The 24,417-nt window shown below is 37.6% G+C and overlaps 3 protein-coding genes across 9 annotated transcripts; 1 reads left to right on the top strand and 2 right to left on the bottom strand.

Annotated features, from left to right (window-relative positions):
- Positions 1–26: 26 nt before the first annotated feature.
- On the bottom strand, positions 27–1,693 carry LOC123864685 (60S acidic ribosomal protein P1). Its single transcript, XM_045905310.1, has 3 exons — positions 1,524–1,693; positions 1,051–1,303; positions 27–173 (listed from the first exon to the last, which is right to left on the bottom strand). The coding sequence occupies exons 1-3, from the start codon at positions 1,593–1,595 to the stop codon at positions 160–162; spliced, it is 339 nt and encodes a 112-aa protein (XP_045761266.1). The 5' UTR covers positions 1,596–1,693; the 3' UTR covers positions 27–159.
- Positions 471–8,187, bottom strand: LOC123864639 (small G protein signaling modulator 3 homolog). Of its 2 annotated transcripts, XR_006795821.1 has the most exons (2): positions 5,551–8,187; positions 471–510 (listed from the first exon to the last, which is right to left on the bottom strand). XR_006795821.1 is itself a non-coding variant. In XM_045905242.1 (1 exon), exon 1 carries the CDS (start codon positions 8,011–8,013, stop codon positions 5,623–5,625), a length of 2,391 nt encoding a protein of 796 aa, XP_045761198.1. In that variant the 5' UTR covers positions 8,014–8,187; the 3' UTR covers positions 5,517–5,622. The 2 variants fall into 2 exon arrangements, 1 of the variants encoding a protein (XP_045761198.1); XM_045905242.1 differs by lacking the exon at positions 471–510 and having other exon boundaries at positions 5,517–8,187.
- A 475-nt stretch (positions 8,188–8,662) lies between these two features.
- LOC123864633 (PHD finger protein 20-like) lies at positions 8,663–24,239 on the top strand. Of its 6 annotated transcripts, none has more exons than XM_045905226.1 (18): positions 8,663–8,973; positions 9,151–9,347; positions 10,522–10,950; positions 11,462–11,600; positions 12,400–12,659; positions 13,428–13,904; positions 14,063–14,328; positions 15,294–15,653; positions 15,835–16,098; positions 16,473–16,567; positions 16,722–17,025; positions 17,658–17,760; positions 17,877–18,704; positions 19,992–20,143; positions 21,420–21,631; positions 21,959–22,287; positions 23,151–23,294; positions 23,979–24,239. In XM_045905226.1, exons 3-18 carry the CDS (start codon positions 10,572–10,574, stop codon positions 24,104–24,106), a joined length of 4,440 nt encoding a protein of 1,479 aa, XP_045761182.1. In that variant the 5' UTR covers positions 8,663–8,973; positions 9,151–9,347; positions 10,522–10,571; the 3' UTR covers positions 24,107–24,239. The 6 variants fall into 6 exon arrangements, with proteins under 6 accessions (XP_045761182.1, XP_045761181.1, XP_045761179.1 ...); XM_045905225.1 differs by having other exon boundaries at positions 9,141–9,347; XM_045905223.1 differs by having other exon boundaries at positions 9,115–9,347; positions 14,063–14,205.
- Positions 24,240–24,417: the final 178 nt, after the last annotated feature.

Below are 24,417 nucleotides of genomic sequence, written 5' to 3'. Positions count from 1 at the left end.
ACAGTCCACTGTAAACTTGATTGCATATGGCCAGCCTAAGATTGAGGTGATTAAAAAAAGACAAGTTTTTATGTGGTTTTTTATATTTTCAGTTTCCTTACAACTAAAGAAGCTTCATAAAGCTTACAATGGAATACCAAAGCTTTTATAAAAAGCTTTTTAGTCGAAAAGACCTGAAACAAGCAAATACAAAGAATTAGATTATTTCATTACAGTGATTTTGAAATAGTTTAGGTAGTCGATCTCAGTAAAATTTTTGTCGATCATTAGTTTTCTGAAGCTAATACATACTTAGACATCATTGAAAGGACCTAAATTATAGTTTTTCAGCTATTTTTATTGTAACAAATCTCAATAAGACCGCCTTTGCACACTGTAGTTATTAGATTAAGATCCTAAGTACATTGTATGTTTTTAAAGGTATGGGTGGTCAGTTATGTGTTGTGATATCTTAGGCAGTAAGGCTTAACCATAATCTAACAAGTATTATAAGGCTATAACTTATAATAACTTCATTGAGGTGAGACAAGTTAATCAAATCAATATCTTTTATACACATGGCACAATATACTGCAAAACGTAGCCAAACATAACTGACAGAAAAATGGCTATCTGACTGACAGATGAATGGCTATTGTGGATTCTCAAGGACTCATTTGCTTGGAATGGAACTGAAGTGCATGTAAAACAAGTGATCCAATCTGTATAAAAGAGCTTATGCCTCTTACATTACACTGTATCATAACTCAAAATTTAAAAACCCCTGACACAAAAAGCTCTAAATAATCTAGAAAAGAGCTGGTAACTTTCAAACGGCTGAACCGATTTTCTTAGATTATAGCTAAGAACACTCGAGCCACCTTACAAACAAAGATACTAAATTAAAATCGGTTCATTCGTTTAGGAGCTAGATGCCATAGACAGATACAGATACACACGTCAAACTTATAATTTTTACGATCACTATATGGACAGACTAAAATATTTCTCATCTGATTAAAGATACATAAAAGAGTTTTGAAAATATAAATTTAAAGTTTTGTTACATACCGAAGCCCATGTCATCATCAGATTCCTCAGGTTCTTCTTCTTTCTTTTCCTCCTTGGCTGCTTCAGCGGCGGGAGCAGCAGCCGCGGCGGCGGCGGCGGGAGCGCCTCCAGCGGGCGCCGCTCCTACACCCGAGCCAATGTTCGTGATCAGATCGCGAACATTGATGCCTTCTAACGCCTTCGCGAACAGACCGGGCCAGTATGGCTCCACGTCCACATTTGCGGCCTTCAAGATGGTAGAGATCTTCTCACCCTGTAAACATTAAAATACTCATGTTCATCAACGCTTTAGATCGAAATAGCAAATAAATTGACGACTTCTGTGTTCCAGAAACTGATCACCATTACTTATTTCATTAGATAGATAACAGTTTTTGAGATGGAAATGGATATATTCATAGATATATTCGAAGCTCGACATGAAAGTAAGTTCGGTTTGAGGTTAGATTCGTGAACATGAAATGTGTACTTACAGTAACGGCGACATCATCATCAACGAGGATGAGAGCCGAGTATACACAAGCTAATTCAGCCTTTGAAGTCATTTTTATATATTTTTAGTGCAAGTCGCCAAATGGCCTTAGCTCGTAGAGAACAAGCACGTTTGACTTCAAAAATTGAAGAGAGAAAGAGGCCTATTAAAGTGTCAGTTGTCAATTTGACAGATTTGACATATCTCTATGGTCTACACATTTTTTTTTATTATTTTCAATAATTTGATGCTGTGGTTCAGGCCGCACTCTTAAGGCGCATACCCTTGCCATAATCATAATGGAAGCGCCCCACGCTAGTAGCAAACAAAAATATTGGCAAGAGGTGATACATAATAAGACGATAGAACCAAATAGAACACTGACTTTATTCAACAAAAAAAAAAAAAAAAACAAAATATTGTACATACAGAATTGCAAATATACGGCCACAAGGATTTTTTGGCACTTGATAGGGGAGCGTAGTTGTAGAACAAAGGCTACCAGCAATAAAAATCTCCTCAATTTTAGGGAATATGTTGGAAATCGAGTAAGTTTTATCTAATTTTACTTGAACTGATAGTGAACGGGACAAGAGAGGGTGTTTGCGGCTTGCCGCTTGTCATCCGACCTTAATGGCTGCAAGGCCACACCACGTCGTATAAAACGTACTCGATGGTGTTTGCCACAAGCATGAAGCGGCTCCAATAATTTACATTTCAAACCTATGCAATGGGTCAAATGTAAGGTCAAAGTTCAAAGTAGGTGTGCACGTCCAAGGAATATTTAAAGAAAACCTACAAAATCAATTTTATAACAGCTAAAAAATTGTCATCATCAATCAGGAATGGAATAATATTATTACTACAATATATCTGTTTAATTATTTTATTTTTTAAATAACAGAGATTTACCCAAATTAAATTACTTACTTCATAATAAAACAAAGCTAATAAATTAAATAGAAAGCTCATCTTAGTAAATAATACTATTTTATAAATGAATTATAATTTAATAACAACATTCAACAAACATTCAAGTTTCAACATACCCATCAAGAAATATGCATCAATTAGGACATTTACAAAATTAGCTACTATTTATACAGATATAATTTTGTATTTGTATTTGTATTTATTTATTCTTCGTTTCAGACTTATAAAAGCACTTACGAAAGTCACAATACACTGAAAAAATAAGTCTACCAAATATGTAGGATCTAAATAATATCAAAATAACAATAGTAACAATAGTAAACCAAATTTCTAATATTTTAAAATGATGATTATTTCATTTATTTCAATTTCATTTATTTCATGAATAAATAAAAAAAATAATTATTTTAAAATGAAATACCTATTTACAGCTAAAAGAAATGAAGCTTACATTATTATCTTAAAATAAAGCAAGCTATGCAACATAAAATAAGTACATGTCGGATCGAGCCGAGGATTGTTTAAGAATTGATGAAGGCAGGTGAAGATCCTTAGGGTCTACTTTGATCACTAGGCGATCTTCAGACGTGTTAAGGACAATACTTCCGTTTACTGCATGTCACAACTACCAGCGTAACTAGGTAAACCTAACCTAACCTACCTAGACCGGCTCCTCCACCCCTTACACCGGTCCCAAACCAACCATCTAACCTAACCACCACAATAACAACTCGTTTAACCAACAGAACCACTTTAGGTAACCACTACTCTAAAACCTACAGTACGACAGACTATTCCTACTGAGAAGTGTCCTCGGCAACAACCGGACGAATAATGCCTCGCTACGCACAGCGTGTCTGATTTTATAGTCCAACGACGACAGTGGGGAGATGACGTAATGCTCAGTGAGCAAAGTATTGACAGCTAAAAAGTCGGTACCGCCGACACGGCCATTCTGACCTGCGTACGTCCTCGTACGCTAAATGTCACAAAGCATGTGAGGACAAAACCATAACCACAAAGTCACTATACCGCTCGTCTATCCTGACTAGCAGTTAACTGTCAATGAACATCTTTCTCATTCTAAACCTGGACATCAATGTCCCCTCAACCACTCAACACTAGTGGACCGGACATCAGCGTCCCCTCAGTCAGTAAACCTCCGTAAACCAGAAACATTACAATAATTAACGTACAATGCTATTGGTTATGATTCTGACCATCACGGCTTTTTCTAGGGCTCTTTGGCTTGGCTAATTCATCACATCTCAACACTTAGGAAGTTGACACAACCAACCTAGGTTAAGAAATCACTTTCAACTGATCATCTGTCTAAAAAATAGGCTAACACTGCGAGAAGAACCAAAACCTAATTACAAGAACTCATCTACTGACATGTCGCGACGCGAAAGTTAGTTGAACCGATTCTAAACTACAGTTCATATGATTAGAGCGCAATTGTTATTGCAACTCTTAATCAATCATTATTCAAAACGAATTTACCACTGGTTCGGAATGCCACAACCTAGCGAGAAGAACCAGCAAGAAACTCGGTGGCGTCTAACTGAGTAATTAATTTCTTGGCATCTAACTGAACTTAAAAACAAAAAAATTTTTTTTTTTTTTTTGGTTGTTGTTAAGGGTATGTGGTTAACTGTAACTGTGCGGTGTCTATGACAGTAAAACTCTTTTAACATCGTCGCGTCACGGCCATTCTGACGCGCGACCGTCCTCGGGAGCTAGCTGGTGACCGGTCCGTCCCCACCGTCCCTGATTCATGGATTGTCCGACATTGCTCGTGCGCGTTCGTGCTCGCCTTCGTAAATCAGCGCCGACATGGCCATTCTGACCACAGGTCGCCCTCGACCTGCCAAAGAAAAAAAAAAAGAACACAGTACCGTTGTACGAAACAGATTACGCACGGAAGCCCTCATCCTCGTTGGACACGACTAATAGTGAAAGTAAGGAGGCCCCTGTCCTCAACTTACGTCACAAAACACAAAAGTAAGGAGGCCCCTGTCCTCAACTTACGTCACAAAACACAAAAGTAAGGAGGCCCCTGTCCTCAACTTACGACACAAAACACAAAAGTAAGGAGGCCCCTGTCCTCAACTTACAAAACACAGAAGTAAGGAGGCCCCTGTCCTCAACTTACGTCACACACACAAACGTCACAAAACACAGAAGTAAGGAGGCCCCTGTCCTCAACTTACGTCACACACACAAACGTCACAAAACACAAAAGTAAGGAGGCCCCTGTCGTCAACTTACGTCACACACACAAAGCGGCAATATTAAGATTTTGAAAAAGTGCAGATTACCTGTAGCTTTCACCTCCTGGACTTGAATCAGATGTCCTTGTCTTTGTCACCATTAACCACTCGTTTCCAGATATTCCAAGCTTTGGTAATTGATTCACGTATCTCCAAGAGTTTTGGCTCGACCTTGCAACAAGCCAGCTATTTTCTTCGATGTGGTTAGGTGGAGCTGAAGAGGCTCCACGGTTCATCCCACTTCTGATGTCGGATCGAGCCGAGGATTGTTTAAGAATTGATGAAGGCAGGTGAAGATCCTTAGGGTCTACTTTGATCACTAGGCGATCTTCAGACGTGTTAAGGACAATACTTCCGTTTACTGCATGTCACAACTACCAGCGTAACTAGGTAAACCTAACCTAACCTACCTAGACCGGCTCCTCCACCCCTTACACCGGTCCCAAACCAACCATCTAACCTAACCACCACAATAACAACTCGTTTAACCAACAGAACCACTTTAGGTAACCACTACTCTAAAACCTACAGTACGACAGACTATTCCTACTGAGAAGTGTCCTCGGCAACAACCGGACGAATAATGCCTCGCTACGCACAGCGTGTCTGATTTTATAGTCCAACGACGACAGTGGGGAGATGACGTAATGCTCAGTGAGCAAAGTATTGACAGCTAAAAAGTCGGTACCGCCGACATACATGTATACAACAGCTCTACAACACACAATAAAGTTTAGCTGCTAATTTTAAAATTTAGGTACTTTTTACTTATAGTATGTTGAGAATTGAGAAAACTTTTAGTAAATTTTACAAAGAGCAACTATTAAAATAAATATTATAATCTAGCTATTCTGCTTTTTTTTTTTAAATAAGCTATCTTTGGAATGTTATAGTCTACAGGTCCCAAGAGAATAAGTGATGTTTCACCAACATATCTCTAACACCCTCTTTTAGTGGTTGGTTTTGGGTGTCTTTCTTCAAAGGCAGCTCCCAATCAGGGTTCAAATTAAATCCAAACTGAGACAGAATTCTGAGTTCACATTTAATCTGCACCCATCCTGGGGAGTTGATAAATGACCAGGGATGATACCATTTCTGTACAACGTCAACACATGAGCATAGCACCTCCAACCATAAATGTAACGCTTCTTCATTCAGACCCATACATATTAATGTGCGTAACTTGACATCCATCTGAGCATGGGCATTGTCATGTGACAAGTTAATTGCTTGGACACATCTATAAAGCAATTCTTCTGGTGTGAGTACTTTGCCGTCTTCATCTAAGCGGTAGGTTTTGCAGAGAACCAAACGGCTATACACCGAATTGAAGTCTTTTTCTACCTCTCTTGAAGATGCTTCCTCTATAAATAGCCATGGATGACATGGCCCATCTAAGAAACTAGGTTTTTTAATACCATGTAGTAGAACCCTTTTAAATGCAGGAGCTAGGACTCCCCTTACTAAATGAGCTGCTTTCTCCGTAACAGAATCATCACCGGCTCTGCTATACTTAACTCCTTTTTCATCTAATAGTTTCACAAATCGTGCAGGGAACCAGCCTCTTAGGCCATTTAACTCGCCAATCCAACAATGTTCATCTCTCGAACTGATCACTTCTATGACATCATTTTTTCTAAATCCCAGTTCATCACCATCCCTCCTTTCAAAGTCTAGTAGTGCTTTAGCCCTGCGTCTTTTGCTTCTGGAGACATTTACATACCTTTCTCTATCAGCTGCATGACTCTGCATTGTGTAATCTGCAGTTAGTTGAACATCAGATGCTAGTTGAGGTTCGAGGGCAAGAAAATGACGCGCCACTTGCAGGATTGCCTCCCGGAGATCAACAAGAATCTCAGTTTGCTTTACATTCTTAGAAACAGCATCTTCATTATTTGTATCATCTCCAAACAATATTGTCTGAATAACTGATTTGGTTCTCTTTATCTGACGTCTTTGCAATTGTTGTTTTGGCAGATTGGGCACTGCATTTGGATTCCCTACTAGTGCACCTTGATCAGCCATTAAATAGGCCAAGTGTCTTCTCCTGTGAGTTTCAATCAAAGCTGGACTTAAAGTGTCACCGCAGACTTCATCTATGGTTTTTATTAAAAGATCAACATCATCAATTTCACCTGGTATATCCGACAAAGTGTTAAAAATCTGAGCAGAATTTGATATCTCAGTGAACCTGTTCTCTTTTATTTTCAACATTGCTAATGTGGCTTTGAAAAGTACAATCGAGCCATCTAAAAAGAAGAGATCCCAAATCCTAAGCAGTATTTTCATGTGAACAATATTTGCATACAAAGTAAGGAACCAGTGCATTGTAATGAGAGAAAGCTCTATGTCATGTGCATTCAATACTTGATCAATTCCTGGTAAGTATGTGGAGATTAAGCTTCTGAGGACTTTTTGATCTGCTTGTATGCCAATCAATGTGGAAGAGTAATATGATGCGGGCAAGAGATCTTCTACAGTGGTACACATTATCCAAAATGCTTCTTCTTCCTCCATAAGCAACAGAAGAGATGCTGCAATCATGCCTGTACCTTGACAATAACCAATATCAGGATACAACCAAGCTAATGCTCGAAGAATTCTCCGCAGTCGTGGCACTCCTGTGCTTGTTGGATGTGAGAAACACACATTATTAGGTAATATCTGAACTAAATCTTTCTCTATTTGTTTGCTAGTGACTAATCCGTCATCACTAGACGCTCTTACAATTTCATGATAAGTAATTTCTGTGGAAGCTCGTTTTTTATTAGCACCACATAAATGCATCCAGACTTGAGGCCGTAATGAGTGGGGAACACCGTCCTTAACCATTCTCTGGAGTTTATCAGTTTTCTCTAATTTATTCTCATTTTCCGAAAAATTTATTTCCTTGCTGTAGAATTCCCACTGGAGACGGTGTTGGTCATCTTCCACAAATACGTTTGCTAGTAACTTGTTGGAGCTTTGTTCGGGGCCGTCTTCTTCGTCCACACAGAAACCAAACTCATCAAATCTATAGTCGGGGAGCCCACCGCCATGTCCTTCGGATTCTGGCTGTGCAAGTTTTGCCATAATATCCTGAGGCACCATACTTGCTGTGAGAGCAGAAAAAGGTCCCCCAGGCGCTGGTAGTAGTTCGTCAGCGACGTTCATGCCCCGAATGGCATCAATAATATCTTCCGGATCGTCGTCTGCTAGTGCTGCACTGATTTTACGTTCATGTTCTTCACGCCCTACATATCCCACATGATCGCGTGAGCTAAATAGAGATTTAGCTAGATCCATTTTTTCTGATTGTAATTTACATCACATTTAGTAGGTACGAATTTAGATAACGATAAAGATAACTTTTCTTTCTACTTTACCATTTACCTACAACAAAGAAAATAAAATGAAAAATCATAATCTTGTAGGTACGTTTTAAAACCAATAGAAAAAAAACATCAACTTTCTTTAACGTCATCAAGTCCATAGACAAAAGTTAGTTTTTATTATCATGGAACAGCTAATAAGTAGGAAGGTAAGTAATATAACGTATTACGTAGTACTTATTAGTTTCCTGCAAAGAGTATAATAATATACAGGTTTCATGGAAATTATAAAACCTCCGCATTACTGTTCTGTGCTCCTGGCACATATACGAGTAGAGTTCATATCTAGTGCTTCTGGTCTGTGGAATTGTGGATTAAACCCATTGCCCAGAGCCCTAAAACCAGTTAATTAAAAAAAAATTGTGGATCAAAAAAAACAGATCAAAGATCAAAAGCACATAGTGAGTATAGTGTTTATATACCTACGCTTTGGTAGTGATTACATATTATAGGTCTGAGTAGGATTATATTAGGATAGGTATTCTATTGGTATTCTACTGAACTTTTTTCAGAAAGGCCAGGGCCGTAAAAGAAATTAAAAAAAAAAAAAATTACTCTTGAGTCTTGTCTCTTTGATCAAAAGCGACTGATTGTGTTATTGCGATTTGCGTTTTTTGTATTTTTACTCAGCTTCCTTGTATTCAATATTTTTTTTCATTTCCAGCTTTGGCTAATCGAATTAGACAAAACAGTACTTACACTTATGCAGTACTGAAGTGATAACTATGAAACCTCATAAACCAAGCAAATATAAAGAGTTTTTGTGTAGTGTATTTCATCATCATACTTTATTAAATATAATAGAGGCTTAAAAAAGTGAAGCAAAAGTAATAGGAATAGCCTGTGCTAACCTGTAGCTTTGCTTAGAATGCAGGTGAGTTTCATTAAATAGAACCAAATCTTTTAACCTGTAGAAAAAAATTGAAAGTATGTGGTGAACAAACAAACCAAAATGAGAATGTGTACTAATACTATCAATACTGTGTTTGGCTAACAACTTTTATAAATAAAATAGGATGGCTGTAAAAAAATGTTCTATAGCGAATTGTAGTTCTACGTTATCAAGCCCTGAAGATATTGGTGTGACTTACCACAAGTATCCTAAAGACACCGGAATACGTGAGAACTGGTTGTCTGCCACACGCCAGACTTATGATAACATTGATAATTCTACATATGTGTGCTCTCGCCACTTTTGTAAAAGTGATTTTAAAGTGTACCAGGACTCAAAATATGTCCTGAAGTCAGGTATTTGTAATGTATGAATGTTTAGTTCTGGCTATGATTGATTTTTTTTTATAATAGAACTACTTAGTTCTCATTTTGTACATGTAAATTTATCTTGCGTTCATATTTATTTATAATCACTGCCATTAACATTGGTTTTGCACTTTGATTAATTATCTACTTTCTGAACAAAGCTTTTTTCTGTATGTTGTGAATTGTTTGTGGATCATTTATAAGTAGTTATAGAAGCAGATGAATGTCATAGCAGATATAAACCTATAATAATATTTTTTATGTAAATACAGTGGACCCCCGGTAATCCGGCCCCTGTCTAATCTGGCACCCCCTGTAATCCGACATGTCTGTTATTATTGAATTTACTTTTGACATTCATAGTGAAGTATGTTTTGTACTTCAGAGTATGTATGACATATAGAATCTTATCATTGGATTTGTAATTTGTCGGATTACAAGGTACTCTTTTGTTAAAAAAAACCGGACTATAGAGGGTCTTAGGCAGTACTCTATAATCCGACAAATTCGATAGTCTGACACTGCCCTGCATAACACTTGTCGGATTACTGGGAGTCAACTGTACAAGTGAAATCATTTATCACATCTAATTTTAATCACATCGAATATAGAATTGAATAGATATGGTGACAAAAATATAAGTCCCTGCTATTTGTTGCATTAAAAGTTATGAATATTTTCATTAAGATCTTTGACACTGAATATCAGCTTTTACACTTATGATATATAGTTGAAGCAAAACCTAGTAGTAGTACTAGTAAGTTTCTGAAACAACCTCCTAGAGTTTAGAAAGTCCTTCCTATATCTCTGTATTTCCTGCCACATAAGACCTAAGTATCTTGAAGGCAAGAGTGCATAGGAATTTTCTAGGCAAGCATTCACCTAAATAGACTTCTCAACATTGCTTCCGCATGATTGTCATCAAGTGCAGGCCTATCTAAGAAGGCCTATATAAGAAATCTTTTGAATGCTGTATGGTAGATAAATATTAAAATTAAGATTCAAAAAGGTGAAATTAATTTATTAACAATTGTAAACACTTATTATTGTTTTGCTACTTTTTATTATGGATGCATTTCTGATTTTAAAAACTTTTGCTCCTAGATTGTACAAAATTACAAAATCAAGTAATTTTAATTATGTATTTTGTTTGTTTTATTAGATGCTGTACCATCAATATTTTCTTGGAATCCGAATATAAAATCTAACAAAATGGACCCTGAATCAATCACAGAAGCAAATTCTGAAGAACAAACACACAATACTTCATCAAGCAGTAAAGAATCTGAAGAAGAAAATGTGGATGCTATACAAAAATGTATAGATGAACAAGAAATTGAGATACAAAATAAAAGGAATCAAGATGAAACACAAGAAAAGGCAGAAATGGATAATAAACAGAAATCAGAAAATCCAGAAACCCCAGAAAGTACAGAAAAGCAAGAAAATGTAGAAAATTTAGTTATAGAGCAAGTGGAGAATGTGGTATTATGTACAAAAATGATGGACATGATATTGAGTGTATCTGAGGACAAAGCTGATTCAAAAAAGGAAGTTAAACCTATAGCTAAGCAGAGTGTGAGTCCTAAAGGTAAATACTTGACTATGTACATAATATATAGTGTAACTTGTCACGTGCATTGATGTAAATCTATTAATATTTAGTATATGCAGGCAAGTTATTATATTTGTCATCAAACAAGGATGTTCACTAATTTTGTATGTTGGCTTTCTTTATTCACCGTTGAAAATAAAAATTACTTGTGAAATAAATTATTTCGATACATCAATTATTAGTTTCCAAGATATAGAATTTTTTCATGTACTAAGTATATGATCTTGCAACTTTGCCCTCATGAATTTGGGTGTTATAAAACCTGTGGGAACTCTTTTTTTCCCAGGACTGCCTATACCCATGTTCTGCCCCAGATGCAAACTCTGTACCAAATTTCGTCAAAATTGAATAAATGAATAGGCAGTGAAAAGCTAGCAGACAAACAGATAGACATATTTTTGCATTTATAATATTAGTTTGGATTTATACCTATACTTCATAATGCTTATATCTAAGTTTTTAAAACTTGTGCAATTATATTTTATAGGTAATAATAGCATTGCATTGTCAGTGGGTTCAAAGGTGGTAGCCAAAGATTTTGAGGAACTGTGGTACCCAGCTGAAATAGTGGAAGTTGATCATGATGAGATGGAAGTGTTGGTGCACTATGAAAACGTATCCAACAAGTAAGCATATCTTTTAATGTTTCCATAGAATGTTAATATGGCTAATTCTGTTGACAGAAATTGACAGATTTAAATCTAGTACTATCCTTTTCTGCAGGGTGTATTATGAAGGGGATAGCAATATAGTTGGTCTGTTATTTAGTTAGCCCACTTCCACCTTAAACTGCATCATCACTTGCTATCAGGTGAGATCACAGCTGTTAAGGGCTAACTTGTATTAGAATATTATAGAAAAATCGACCAAGTGCGAGTCAGACTCACGCACCGAGGGTTCTGTACTTGGGTATTTTTTCTGACATTTTGCGTGATAAATCAAAAACTATTATGCATAAATATATTCTGTTTTATGCACACAAATAAATATATTCTGTTTTAGAATGTACATTGTACAGGTAAGGCCCTTTCATATGATACACCACTTGGTATAGTTATCTTACTTTGAAAATTGAAACACATTTTAATTTTTTTTTTAATTATTTACACATTTAAATTCACTGTTTTCAGATTTATTCCTTTACTTGTGCTGTAAGACCTACCTGCCAAATTTCATGATTCTAGGTCAACGGGAAGTACCCTATAGTTTTTTTTGACCGACACAACAAACTGACGGACAGGCAGACAACAAAGTGATCCTATAAGGCTTTCGTTTTTCCTTTTGAGGTAAGGAACTCTTAAAGATAAAAATCTAAAAGGATATGCATGGGCTGGCGATGAGTTGATATGATGGTGAACATATATTTTTTCAGAATTGTAGTTGGATTTTTTCCTTTCGTTTTTTATATATCTTGTTTTTCCTCAGACCTGATGAATGGATAAACATAAGTAGTCCCAGACTTAGACCTATAAATAAACCATCAACACCAATAGAGACACCAGCATTGACACCTGCAGTCACTGAAGTGGCTCCTCCTGAAGAGCAAGCAGCACCAGCGGAACTAGTTCAGGAGATCAAAGTAGAAGACAAACCGAAATTACATTTTGTAGTGGGAGAGAGATGTTTGGCCCGATGGAGGGACAATCGTAGATTTATTGCCACAATTGCTAATGATTTGAGCAATGGTAAGCATTTTGGAATTAGAGCGGTGATAGCCTTGTGGTTAAAATGACGAAGTATTATGTAATTATTATAATTAAATAAATGTCTTAATGCAATAAAATTTTAGTTCTTTTAATTATTTGTAATAATTTAATTGATATAACCTTATTACATGCTAAATATTACAAATAATAAATGCTGATGATAAACTGCCGCAAGAAAGTAATTTTGCAAAATGCGGCTGATGATGTTATCCGCAACTCTGTGGCGCGTCTGATGCTGTCAACGCGTATTTGGTGATAGCATTCGTTACAGTCTGTACTAAAAAAATTTATGCTTGGCGCCGGGGTGCGTATTGGTGTGCATTATTTTGATCGCATACAATCGAGCCAAGTCGCAAGCGGCAAATTTTTCAAACTAAATTCAAAATTGGAATTCACCAAAGACGCCAAAGACGAATAAACAATGTTTTTATTGCACATGAATAATACTATTAAAAAAAGAAATACTTATTTCAAATTTAAAATAATATTCTATTTTCAAAAATAAAACATGATGGCCAGGACACCATTGCAAATTCTTATGTCAAATTTTAATTTGTTTGTCATTTTGACATTGCAATTAGTTTTATCAATCGCTTATTTATTTATAAAAGCAAAAAACTATAATTTACGATATTATTACCGTGTTATAATTAGGTACTATAAAATTATTTTATGTTTAGGACCCCTTTAATGTATGAAATAAGTAATAAAACTCATATTTTATTTATTTTTGTTTTTTATCAACAGGCGTTTACGAAGTCATATTCGACGACGGCTTCCACTGGAAGTGCAATACGTCTCGATTGTACAAATTAAAAGATCCAGGAAAGCATTCAGAGTGTCTATCCGTCGATACATCCATGCCTCCGAAACCCTCTACCCCTTCTCCGGTCCAAGCAGGGGCCGGACCTAGCACCGCATCACCCCTAAATGCACTAACCCCTACCCCTATATTCCATACCCACCTCTTTGACCCCACCCGTGACTATTTAGGTCCTAAATCTGAACGTCGCGAAATGAAACGAAAGTTAAATATCAAAGAGATTTTTAACATCGGTCAAAAGAAAAAGAAAAAGGAAACACCGCCCAAAGAAAAAGTTGCACGAGTTGTAAAAGAAAAGAAACCAAGAGTACTTCTGCGAAAAATTAAAGAAGAATCAGTCGAAGATGTCAAGACTGAAATCAACACTGAAGTTAAAGCTGAAGTTAAAACTGAAATTCCTGGTAAGTGTTATAATATAACTACATATTATTTTTAAAGTAACGTCGTAATTCGTCATGGTTTCTTCAAATTAATTATATAAATGAACCATCGTTAATTTGAGGTCACAATCCTCAACATGACTTTATATTTTTGTGCTCACCATAATTAAAATTTATAGATGCTGTAGCGTCTATCATTGGTACCGTCGCGAAAGAAGACGCGGCAAAACCGACGGTACCCGAAATAAAGACGGAACCAGACACAGAAAAATCACTTGACAGTAGCGAAGTGAAAGAAGAAATTAAACTCGAACAATCTGAGGTACAGGAAGGAAGTGATAAAATTACTTTAGACGATCTGGTTGACAACAGTTCAGTAGCTAGCACAGAAATTGACATACCCTTTGACTTAGATTTGCCACAATCTACACAAGATATGGAACTTGTAAGTGTTTATAATAAATGATGTTCCAGCACAGAAGTTAATATATCGCACATTGAAAACAAAAATGCCGCTATCCAAAAAGTGGCAGTTCAAATTGACAACTGTATCAGTTGTAATTCTGTTAGAAAAAACTGGCCAAGTGCGAGTCAGACTGGCGCACCGAGGGTTCCGTACTCGATAAATCAAAAAATATTATGCATAAAAATAAATAAAAATCTGTGTTAGAATGTACAGGTAAAGCCCTTTAATAGGATACTCTTCTTGGTATAGTTATCTGTTCATGAACATATTTTGATTTTTTTGTGATGTAACCACAAATTCACCGTTTTCGGATTTTTCCTTTAATTGTACTTGCTATAAGACCTACCTAACTGCCAAATTTCATTATTCTAGGTCAAAGGGAAGTAATCTATAGGTTTTCTTGACAGACACGACAGACAGACAGACAAACAACAAAGTGATCCTAAAACAACGTGTCTCTATACTCTGTCATTTTGCGCTGAGCGCAAATTACGATATTGAAAAATCGAGATTTTGGATGGGTAGGTACAGTTTTGTTTTAAATGTGCGATTTTATTGTAACACGTTTTTATTAACTTGCTTTCTGTCTGTTTGTTTGATACAAATGCAATCGATTTTAAACTAACTTCCCGATAAGCTAAAGACTCGAAATTTTAAAGAAAGATATTGGAACTTTATGACAATGCAATATTAACTCGCTTTCTAGTCTTTCTGTTAGTTGGTTTGTCTGTTTGGAACAAAGTAATCTATTTTATACCAACTTCCGGGTCAGATAGTAACTTGAAATTTTAAACACATGGATTGGAATGGGATGAAAATGCATTACTAACTCGCTTTTTTATCTCTCTGTTTGTATTTCTGTTTGTTACAAACGCAGTTGTTTTTAAATTAACTTCCCGATGACCTAACAACTTGAAATTTTAATGTGTATATTGAAAATTTAGGATTTGGAAGAGGAGCTGAAATTAGAGAACTTCGAAAAACCGGACGAAAGTAAGAAAGAGGACATAGAGAAAATGAAGGAAGTCATAAGCAAGCTAGAGGTAGGGCTGATCAAAATCGAAGATGATCACCAGAATCGAATCGATTCTCCAAAACCTGAACCGCAACCGGCATTGAAACCAGAATTGAAACCAGAGCTGAAATCTGAGTCGACACCTGAGCCAGAGATTGAAGTAATAGAAGTCAACCCCGCTGCCGGCGAAGTCGATAAGATTGACAAAGTGGAGCCTCAAGAAAAGTCGAAGAGAAAGTTGTCCAAGATAAAGAAGAGTAAAAAGTTGAGGCTGCTGCAGGAGAAAAAAGTTTGTTTATTCATATATTTATGTCGTATTTTGTATGTCGCTTAAAATACTATTAAATTGGCACTTAGCTATCGATTTTTGCAACAAACATCTAAAATGTCACTTAATATGATATGACGTAAGGTCTAAGGTTAAATTATTAGGAGTTCTAATTTTAAAAAATAACTCAAAAATGATTTAGGTCAAGAAGCAAGTGGAAAAAGTAAAGAGTGAGTTGGAGGAGATGAAACGTCAAGTGGAAGAGATGAGGAAACAGATGCTGCTCAAGACAGAGCAACCCTCGCCGGCTCCGCGCCCCAGCGAGATGCCGGAGAGCTTCCTGCTTCCCGGCGAGTGGTGCTGCAAGTGGCGCGACGGCCAGCCAGTGGGCGCCGTCAGCGAGATCGAGGGCGACTCCAAGATGGACGCCAACAACAAGATGGCCTTGCCGCGACGCAGTGTACAGGTAACGAGACGGAGCAGTCGTCGCTGTTCAGGACGAGTCTCCTAGCCGCTATACTTCTCGATGACGTATCGTCTGTATTCAGTCTTTTAAGCCGTCTGGTGGGGCGGGCGGGGGGCTGAGCCATATGAGTAAGTACTGAGTACGCGTTGATGCAAATGCTCCTGTGCTGGAAGAAGTCCGCTTTCTCTCCAGATGGTGAAGGTTAGGGTCGATGGTTAAGATAGGCGGCGATGCGGATGGTGTAAAAAACTTCGGACCGGTTTGAAGTCAGGCGTAGGTACTATAATCACGTGAGTTCGAGTTAAGGATAATCATATTATTCACGATAGTTTAAACGCTAAAATAAATCTTTTTTACTCAATTTTTGGTTGTAGGTTGAAGACAAGAGATTGCCCGAAGGCTGGTCAAAGCACATGGTACGCCGTAGACTAGGCCAGTCGGCCGGGAAGTGGGATGTGGTACTGGTCAGGTATGTTGTTTTATTTTGGCAATTCCTTTATTCTATATGCATACAGACGGATGAACAGACAGACAGAGATATAATTATTGTATGGAAGTCTAGGTATAGATTTTTTGGACACCCAAAAATGTTGAGGCTTAATGCATTCAATTTCTTATTTTAGCCCAACAAATCATCGGTTCCACACTAAAAATGACATGCGTAATTATTTAGAACTGAATCGGAACGAGGAATTGAAACCCTACGAATACGCGTTACTAGATTTTGGGGTGCATCTCAAACTATCCCGACGCATGGGCTGGTACACGACCACTGTCGACGGCAGTTCAGACGCGGTAGTCAACACGCCTGTGAATACCATGTCCCCACTGGCCAAGGCGAAGAAATACCGAGTTTACAGAAAGGATGACAGGAAAGAAAAGAAGAAGAAGAGAAAGAAGCAAATCGCTGCATTCCGACGACAAAATGTAAGTTTGCGCGATGTTTTATTAATTCCTGTCAAAAGAGTTCTAATCCCGTTGGAGCCTTTTGATTTTTCGAAATAGTATGTGTCACTCTCCAAAACTTTAACTATAACCATGAAAAAAATCACGCCGATCGGTTTCGGCAAACAGTGCGGTGTAGGTTAAAAAATACTTCTTAGCATTTTATGAAAATACTTAAATGAAAAACAGGAATTTTGTGGCGTTCCGCTCTGGACGCTGGTTTTTACCTTCAGGCTCAAAATGTTGAATTTGTAAAATGTTGAATTTCAATCCCCAAAATGTTGAATCTCAAGGGTAAATAAATCATTTCACTTCAAATAAATCATTTCATCTCAAAAAATAAATCAAGGGTTTTTTAGCCTTTCGGATGCGTCTGTATCCATAAAATGGATAATGCGTTGGCATACAAAACGGGACATTTGGCATAAAATTCGTTTGCCAAAACTCAAAACCGCAACAATTTTGAGTTTCGGCCGTTAAATCGACGAAATTTCTTTAGCTACTTGGACAAAACAAACAATAATATCGATGTAATATCGAATTTCACGTGTATTGTTATACAGTTGTTATTGTTGCCATGGCAACTAAGGGAACAATATTTCCATAACTTTTAGGCGTCCTTGGTTACAACGGCAGGAACAAGTGGCCAAGCATCTATAGGCTCGACAGAATTCGAAGCTACACCCATGGAATATCCCGCTCTAGAAGATGGATATGGTATGTTTTTAGTAAACTATATATTATATTTACAATTAAATGCTATGTATATCGTTAGCTTGTACATTTTCTATGCTGCATGGTTTAATTCCTTTATGTTTCGTACACATTTTCAGTATATGTTGGTTCTCTGAAAGTTCAAATACTCGAAAACTTGTTACGGTGCCCGGCCGAGGGCTGCTTTAAAAACTTCCGAAACAACACCTTACTGCAAATGCATATAAAACATTACCATAGAGAACTGAGGAAGATGTTGGGAGCGACGCCGAAAGTTCTAGATTTAGCACAGCAGAGAACATTACCTACAGAACCGGAACCAGTTAGACAGCTGGATTCCAGAATATTGAAAATTAAAATAACGCGACCTCCGAAACGTGCCGAGGAGCCTAAACCGGAGCTAAAGGTGTTCTCCTCTGAAATAAATGTCAATGTTGAGGCTGCGACTCCGACAAAAACGGATCTGCCAATACCAAGATCACAAGATTCGCCCAAACTTCGTGAAGCATTAGCTAATAAGCCGGTCAAAAGACCTAAAGTTTTACTACCGGTCCGTCGACCAGATCCTGAGCCGATTCCTGACGAATTTGAAGAAGAATCTCCAGCTCTTACTTACGATGACGACACTATGGAGTCTACGATAGAAGTAATGGAACCGCAAGACTTCGAAACTGCAATCTCCACGCATACCGTCACAAAACCGATCGACGCTTTTGGAAAGAAGGCGGAGAAGAAACGCAAATGTTTCTCGACTGTTCCTAGGAGACCGGCCAGTGAGGAAGACGAATGGTTCGGAATGAATTCTGATGTAGAAACCAGGTCTAGTTTCCCCGGTTCTGGAACTCCGGATTCAAAAACCATGGATAAAGTGATGAATCATCAACTGGCGGCTTCCTCGGAATCTGCTGAGGAGCAGAAGGGCGCTAATACGTATATGTTTACAGAGAGTAAGTACTATTGTGCAAAATTAATAATTTAATCATTTTAACGGTCATTTATTTATTTATCAGTATTTTACTTTTATTAATGATGGTTTTTGTAGTTTGAATCATCATGGCTGCTTGATAAAAATAACCCAATGAAAGTATAAAAGTTCTCAATATGCGAAATAATATAATCAATAAAATTATTTGCGTTTGTCTAGACATTGCATGGATTTTGTTTTAATTTTGCACATATTATTAACATTTTTGGCAATTTTTATTTAAGTACCTTATTTTAGTTGCGCTATTCCGCAATTTTAGTTGCGAATTTTTATAAGATATGAAGCAACCTGAAAATTGCCTGATAATTTTAAATAGGGTTATAGGCAGCATTTCCAACAGGAATGTTAAGCGCTTGCTGTACACAGCGAGAGATATCCGTGAAACTCGCCATAAGAATAGGTGGGTACATACTTCGTTACTTAGTTCATTGAAACATCTAGTGCTATGAAAATGAAGCATTACTTACTATAACTTGACAATTGGGCAAATATACATAACAAAAATTGGCTAAAAATGTTAAAAAAATTGGCGTAAAAACAGGTATTCGCGGAGAAGTGCGAAGGATTGCGGACAAAGACGCAAATTACGAGGATTTCAAGTTATCGCTCATGGCAGCATTGGTGCATTTGATACAAATTTCTCGCTAAACACTCCCACATATCTGATGGAAGCGCTGCCTTAAGCTAGGGACAAATGTAGCGGAATTACGGTATAATGTGACATAATATCTGCGCAGACAAGACGCCGAAGATAGTTTAATAGAAGCTAAGTAACGCCTACTTTGTGGAGGTCCATGGAATGTGTCCATACACACATGGTATCACACTAGCAACAAACAACTTTATTCGCTATAATCTGTCAAAATAGATGGTTCATACAATATGCAGTATGCAATACACACCGTCCACCCTCTCAATACTAAACATGCAGGAAAAACAAGCAACCAAAGACAGCAAATACGCACCACTTCTACCATCACCACACAAATCTTCTAAAAAGCACTCCGACGCCGGAGCATTCTCAGGAGATGTACACTCTACACAATTATGTGCTTTTCCTACATGTTTTGGCATATCACATGTTACACGTTGTACTTTACAGATTTGTCTGTTTTGATGGATTATAATGAAATAAGCTTATTGTCCCTTGTGCCGAAGATATTGTAAGTTCCGCTTCATTGAGCCCTAGCTTTAAATTTGCTTTAGCTGCCCTAGCTTTAGTTAACCCTCCTTCAATTTATCTCGGTAGCCGGTGAGCGTATAAAGATCGAGCACATGAGGCGGGAGGAGATCATCAACTGCCACTGCGGCTTCCGCGAGGAGGACGGGCTGATGGTGCAGTGCGAGCTGTGCCTGTGCTGGCAGCACGCGCTTTGTCACAACATACAGAAGGAGTCTGAGGTAATATTTTATAATAAAATTCTTCAGTCAATATTAGACTTGTATTTACAAAAGTTTAAAAAATCCATTAAAAGTATGCTCCTGGCAAAACATATTACACAATCGAAGATTATGTAAATGATAAAAAAAGCATGGATTTGACTCGCTCCAGCAATGCTCGGGGCTACAATTGCTTGTATAGTATGAAATGTAATTGTAAATTCAACAATTGAAAAGAGCAACCGCCGGGTTTTTGCTGGTTCTTCTCGGTAGGAACGGCATTCCGAACCAGTGGTAAATTATTTAACGATTCAAAAGCACTTGTAAAAGTTTATTTGAATAAAAATCTATTCTATTCTATTCATCACTTGAGAACGGCTGTGTTCGTAGTAGATGTTCGTAATAGTCCGAATTATATTTATTTGGGAAAATTTTAATTTGATTCGAAAAAACCCATATTCTTTCTCTATGGGATTTATGTATGAGCTCAAGATTCAAATTGATAGCTATTTTGTTATGAAGATACACGATCAAAATCAGGCGAATAAGGAATATTAGGTATCTAAGGAAAACTAAGTAAAAGTTTATTGTTGTTAGTTTAAGTTTATAGTTGAATAAAAATCTATTCTATTCTAATAAGGAAAACAAGGAATTGTGGATCTATAGGCCTTCCTGGGCCCCGGCCAAAGCGGCTGACTTGAATGAGAGACGTGCTGCGGCTGATCTGACAATAATAAACGCTATAAAAACACTTCCCAAACCCCGCAGCGCCATATTTCAAATTCATAGGTAGGTAGGTTGTAAGTTGTAACCTATAGAGCGCACTTTGACTTGTTTAGAATTAAGTTTCAGTTAAAACGAGACAGATTTATGCCAGCGGTATAACACTGTCTCGTTTTAACAGTGACTCAGCCTCAGTTTTGACGCCTCCCTAGCGCGCGTCAATCGCTTTGTCCACAATCCTCTGAAGAGATACAATACATGAAAGAAAACATACATCAAGCAGCGCATTTTACATACAAATCTTCACTTCTGTCGAATCGAATAGGTACCCAACGTTCTACGACAACTAACGAGTTTGGTTTTTAATTTTTTGCGCATTCAAATGTTGCAATTACCTAAGTACTAATCTACAAAAAAAAGTTTTGCCAAGGATTATTATTCTTTATTTTGTCTATAAATTCGGTTTATAATATTGTTTTTTTTACAGTTTGTGGTGTTGTTTTTCTAGTCCATATGATTATTGTCATCCTTATTGGGACGAAAATACCTAAGACCATATTTTGATGTTCCCCAGGTTCCAGAAAAGTACACATGCAGTATATGCCTGAACCCGAGGCGCGGGCGCCGCTCCAAGCGCTTCCTTCACGACCAGGACAGATTGTACGAAGGCCTGCTGCCCGGGGCGAAGCCCTGCGAGTCGCTGAGGAGGTCGCACGAATTGTCGGGCAACCTGCTGCGGATACAGGACGCCTTGCATGCTTTGAGAGTCAAGTACTACGTTGCCACGTGAGTGTACCTTTTTGTAACTGTTGTGCTTTTCTATGTTGAAATCGATACCGAGTTCCAAAGTGTAGCAATTTAAGAAAGGGTTTTATAAAACTTTTTTTAAATAATTATTGGCACACGCTTGACCACGATCATATCTAATGACGGCCTAAGTCGGGACGCGCATGCCAAGAAGGTGCCCATTATTCTTTTAAAAGGGATCTTGAAAGCGAAGCATTTTGTGCGTGTAAAAGAATATCGACGACATAAACATGTAGATTCTAGTTTTTCTTTAATTTTTCAGTTGTGAACTAAATATAGTCATGGTTATTTTTTTATTCTCCTCAGTAAAAAGGATCATCCAAAACTGTACCTCTGGGCAAAAGACTGGGAGAACGCTGAAGTGAATTTCACTCAAGAAAGACTGAACTCTGACTATTCCGACTTGAATATAATAATCAATAACATTGGCAAAGAGAACCTACCTGTCAAACACGAAGACGTACATTTGGACTTGCGGCCGCCTTTGACTGATGATTTGGACCACGATAGGTTTAGTCAAAGGGACTCATCCAACTCCTTGCTAAATCTTACGGCAGCTCTGGCCAGTCCTGGTGGTACTTTGGATCTGCCTATTACTACATCTGAATTGGAGAGATTAGCTAAGTCTGTGCAAGGTAAGGAGCTATGATTATTTAATAGTTTGAACATTCGGGTACCCGAAGGGTGCCAATGGGAAACTATTGCAATATCCTCCGTCTGTCTGTCTGCTAGCGAGTTTTATCTCATGGGCCGTAATAGTTAAACTTGAAAGTTTTACAGAGTGTGTATTTTTATTGCCGCTATAACAACAAATAACAAAAATTTCAATACGGCCGCCATGCAAATTAAAACAAAAAGTTGCCATGCTCAAATACAGTACAACCAAATTAATAATGCGCATAGAAATCTTCGTCACTGTTCGGCAACGGTCGTATGATACACATGATATTGACTCCTATTTGTTTATAACAAGGTGCAAAATGAAAGTGCATTGTTTAGGGCTCTTACGATTCAATGATTCGGGTGTTTCTGGGAATTCGCCGAATTTTGCACCTTGTTATAAACAAATAGGAGTCAATATCATGTGTATCATACGACCGTTGCCGAACAGTGACGAAGATTTCTATGCGCATTATTAATTTGGTTGTACTGTAAATGTCCTTGTAATATCCAGAAAAGAATATAATGCAGGCACTAAAAATTTTTTACTTGTGCCAAGTACAGGAATAAATCTGAAAACCGCGAATTTGTGATTATATCTTTTTCAAAGTAAGATATAACTATACCAAGTGGGGTATCATATGAAAGGGCTGTACCTGTACATTCTAAAACAGATTTTTATTTATTTTTATGTATAGTTTTTGATTTATCGTGCTAAATGTTGGAAAAAATAAGTAGTATTGGAGTACGGAACCCTCAGTGCGCGAGTCTGACTCGCACTTGGCCGTTTTTTTTGTGTGAGCTGAAATAACTTTCATTTATTTATTTATTTTTACAGAGCAAGAAGTGCGTAACGTATCAGCCCCGCAGCCCGAAGCGGCCATCGAGAACGGCGCGTGTCGCGAGCGCCTGCTGCGCCACGTGCAACGAAGCCAGGCGCTCATCGACGCCAGGCTCGACTCTATAGAGGCACAAGTCGCTGGTAAGTGAACCAATGACGATTTGTCATACTTCATCATCATCAACACCAAGCACGCTTCACAATGAAAGTCTCGATAGCTCAACGGTCAGAGGAGTAGACTGAAATTCGAAAAGTCGCCGGTTCAAACCCCACCCGTTGGACTATTGTCGTACCTACTCCTAGCACAAGCTTTACGCTTAGTTGGAGGAGAATATAAACTTGGCTAATATACTTATTTGAAAAAAAAAAACGATGGTAAGGTCTTGCGCCGTCTTTAGTGATGGCCAGGTGCCTTTTCCGGCTATATTACAGTCGAAGATCAACCGTGGAAACTCGTAGAGGGATCCTCGCTGTAGGAGACTGAAAAATGCATCCGTCCTCCGTGCGACAGTTCCCATGGGCATTCATTTGCGTCATCATTATCTCAGCTCAGAATGTGTAGGGCTTACCATGCTGGCCAAGTGCAGAATGTCTGCTATTCTGCACTTGGCCAGCACATACTTTTGTGGGTATTATGGAGAACCTTTATGCGTGCAGGTTTCCTCACGATATTTTTCTTCACAGTTACAGCAAGTGATATTACATTGCTTAAAATGCACATAACTGAAAAGTTGTGGTGCATGTAGATTTCGACTAAGAATAGGACTCCAAGTCTGTCTTGCCGACTCTAAAATATTTATTTAAATGAAAATTAATCTCTTGCAGAGTTAGAGTCTCAAGATCCATCTTTCGAAGACGACGAGACTGCAGACTATTTCCCGCGCACCAAGCAAACTATACAGATGCTCATGCACGACCTTGATACTATGGAGGAGCTGGGAATTATAACATAATACCCTAACTAGTATAATGTAAAACATATGGTTTAACCATGTAAATAGTTTACAAGAAAAGTGATTAATCTTTATTGGTTACTGTATAAAAGTGTAGAAAATAAGTAAAAAATAAATAGTGGCATTCATAAAACATTGTTTTATTTTGCCCACATATTATTAAATATGTTTTACTAAGCGTCAGATATTGAATATTTAAAAGTATAGTACCTAATCCTGAACAGATTTTGATAAAATTTTGCCAAAAGGTTTATAGTGTGTCCTGGAAATTCTTAATATGTTATTTAGGCTTAGTTCAGATGGGCCTGCAC

This window comes from Maniola jurtina, chromosome 4 (assembly GCF_905333055.1).
Source record: "Maniola jurtina chromosome 4, ilManJurt1.1, whole genome shotgun sequence".
Lineage (NCBI taxonomy): Eukaryota > Metazoa > Arthropoda > Insecta > Lepidoptera > Nymphalidae > Maniola > Maniola jurtina.
Note: the sequence above shows the minus strand (reverse complement) of the source record. Positions and strands in the feature narration are given on the sequence as shown.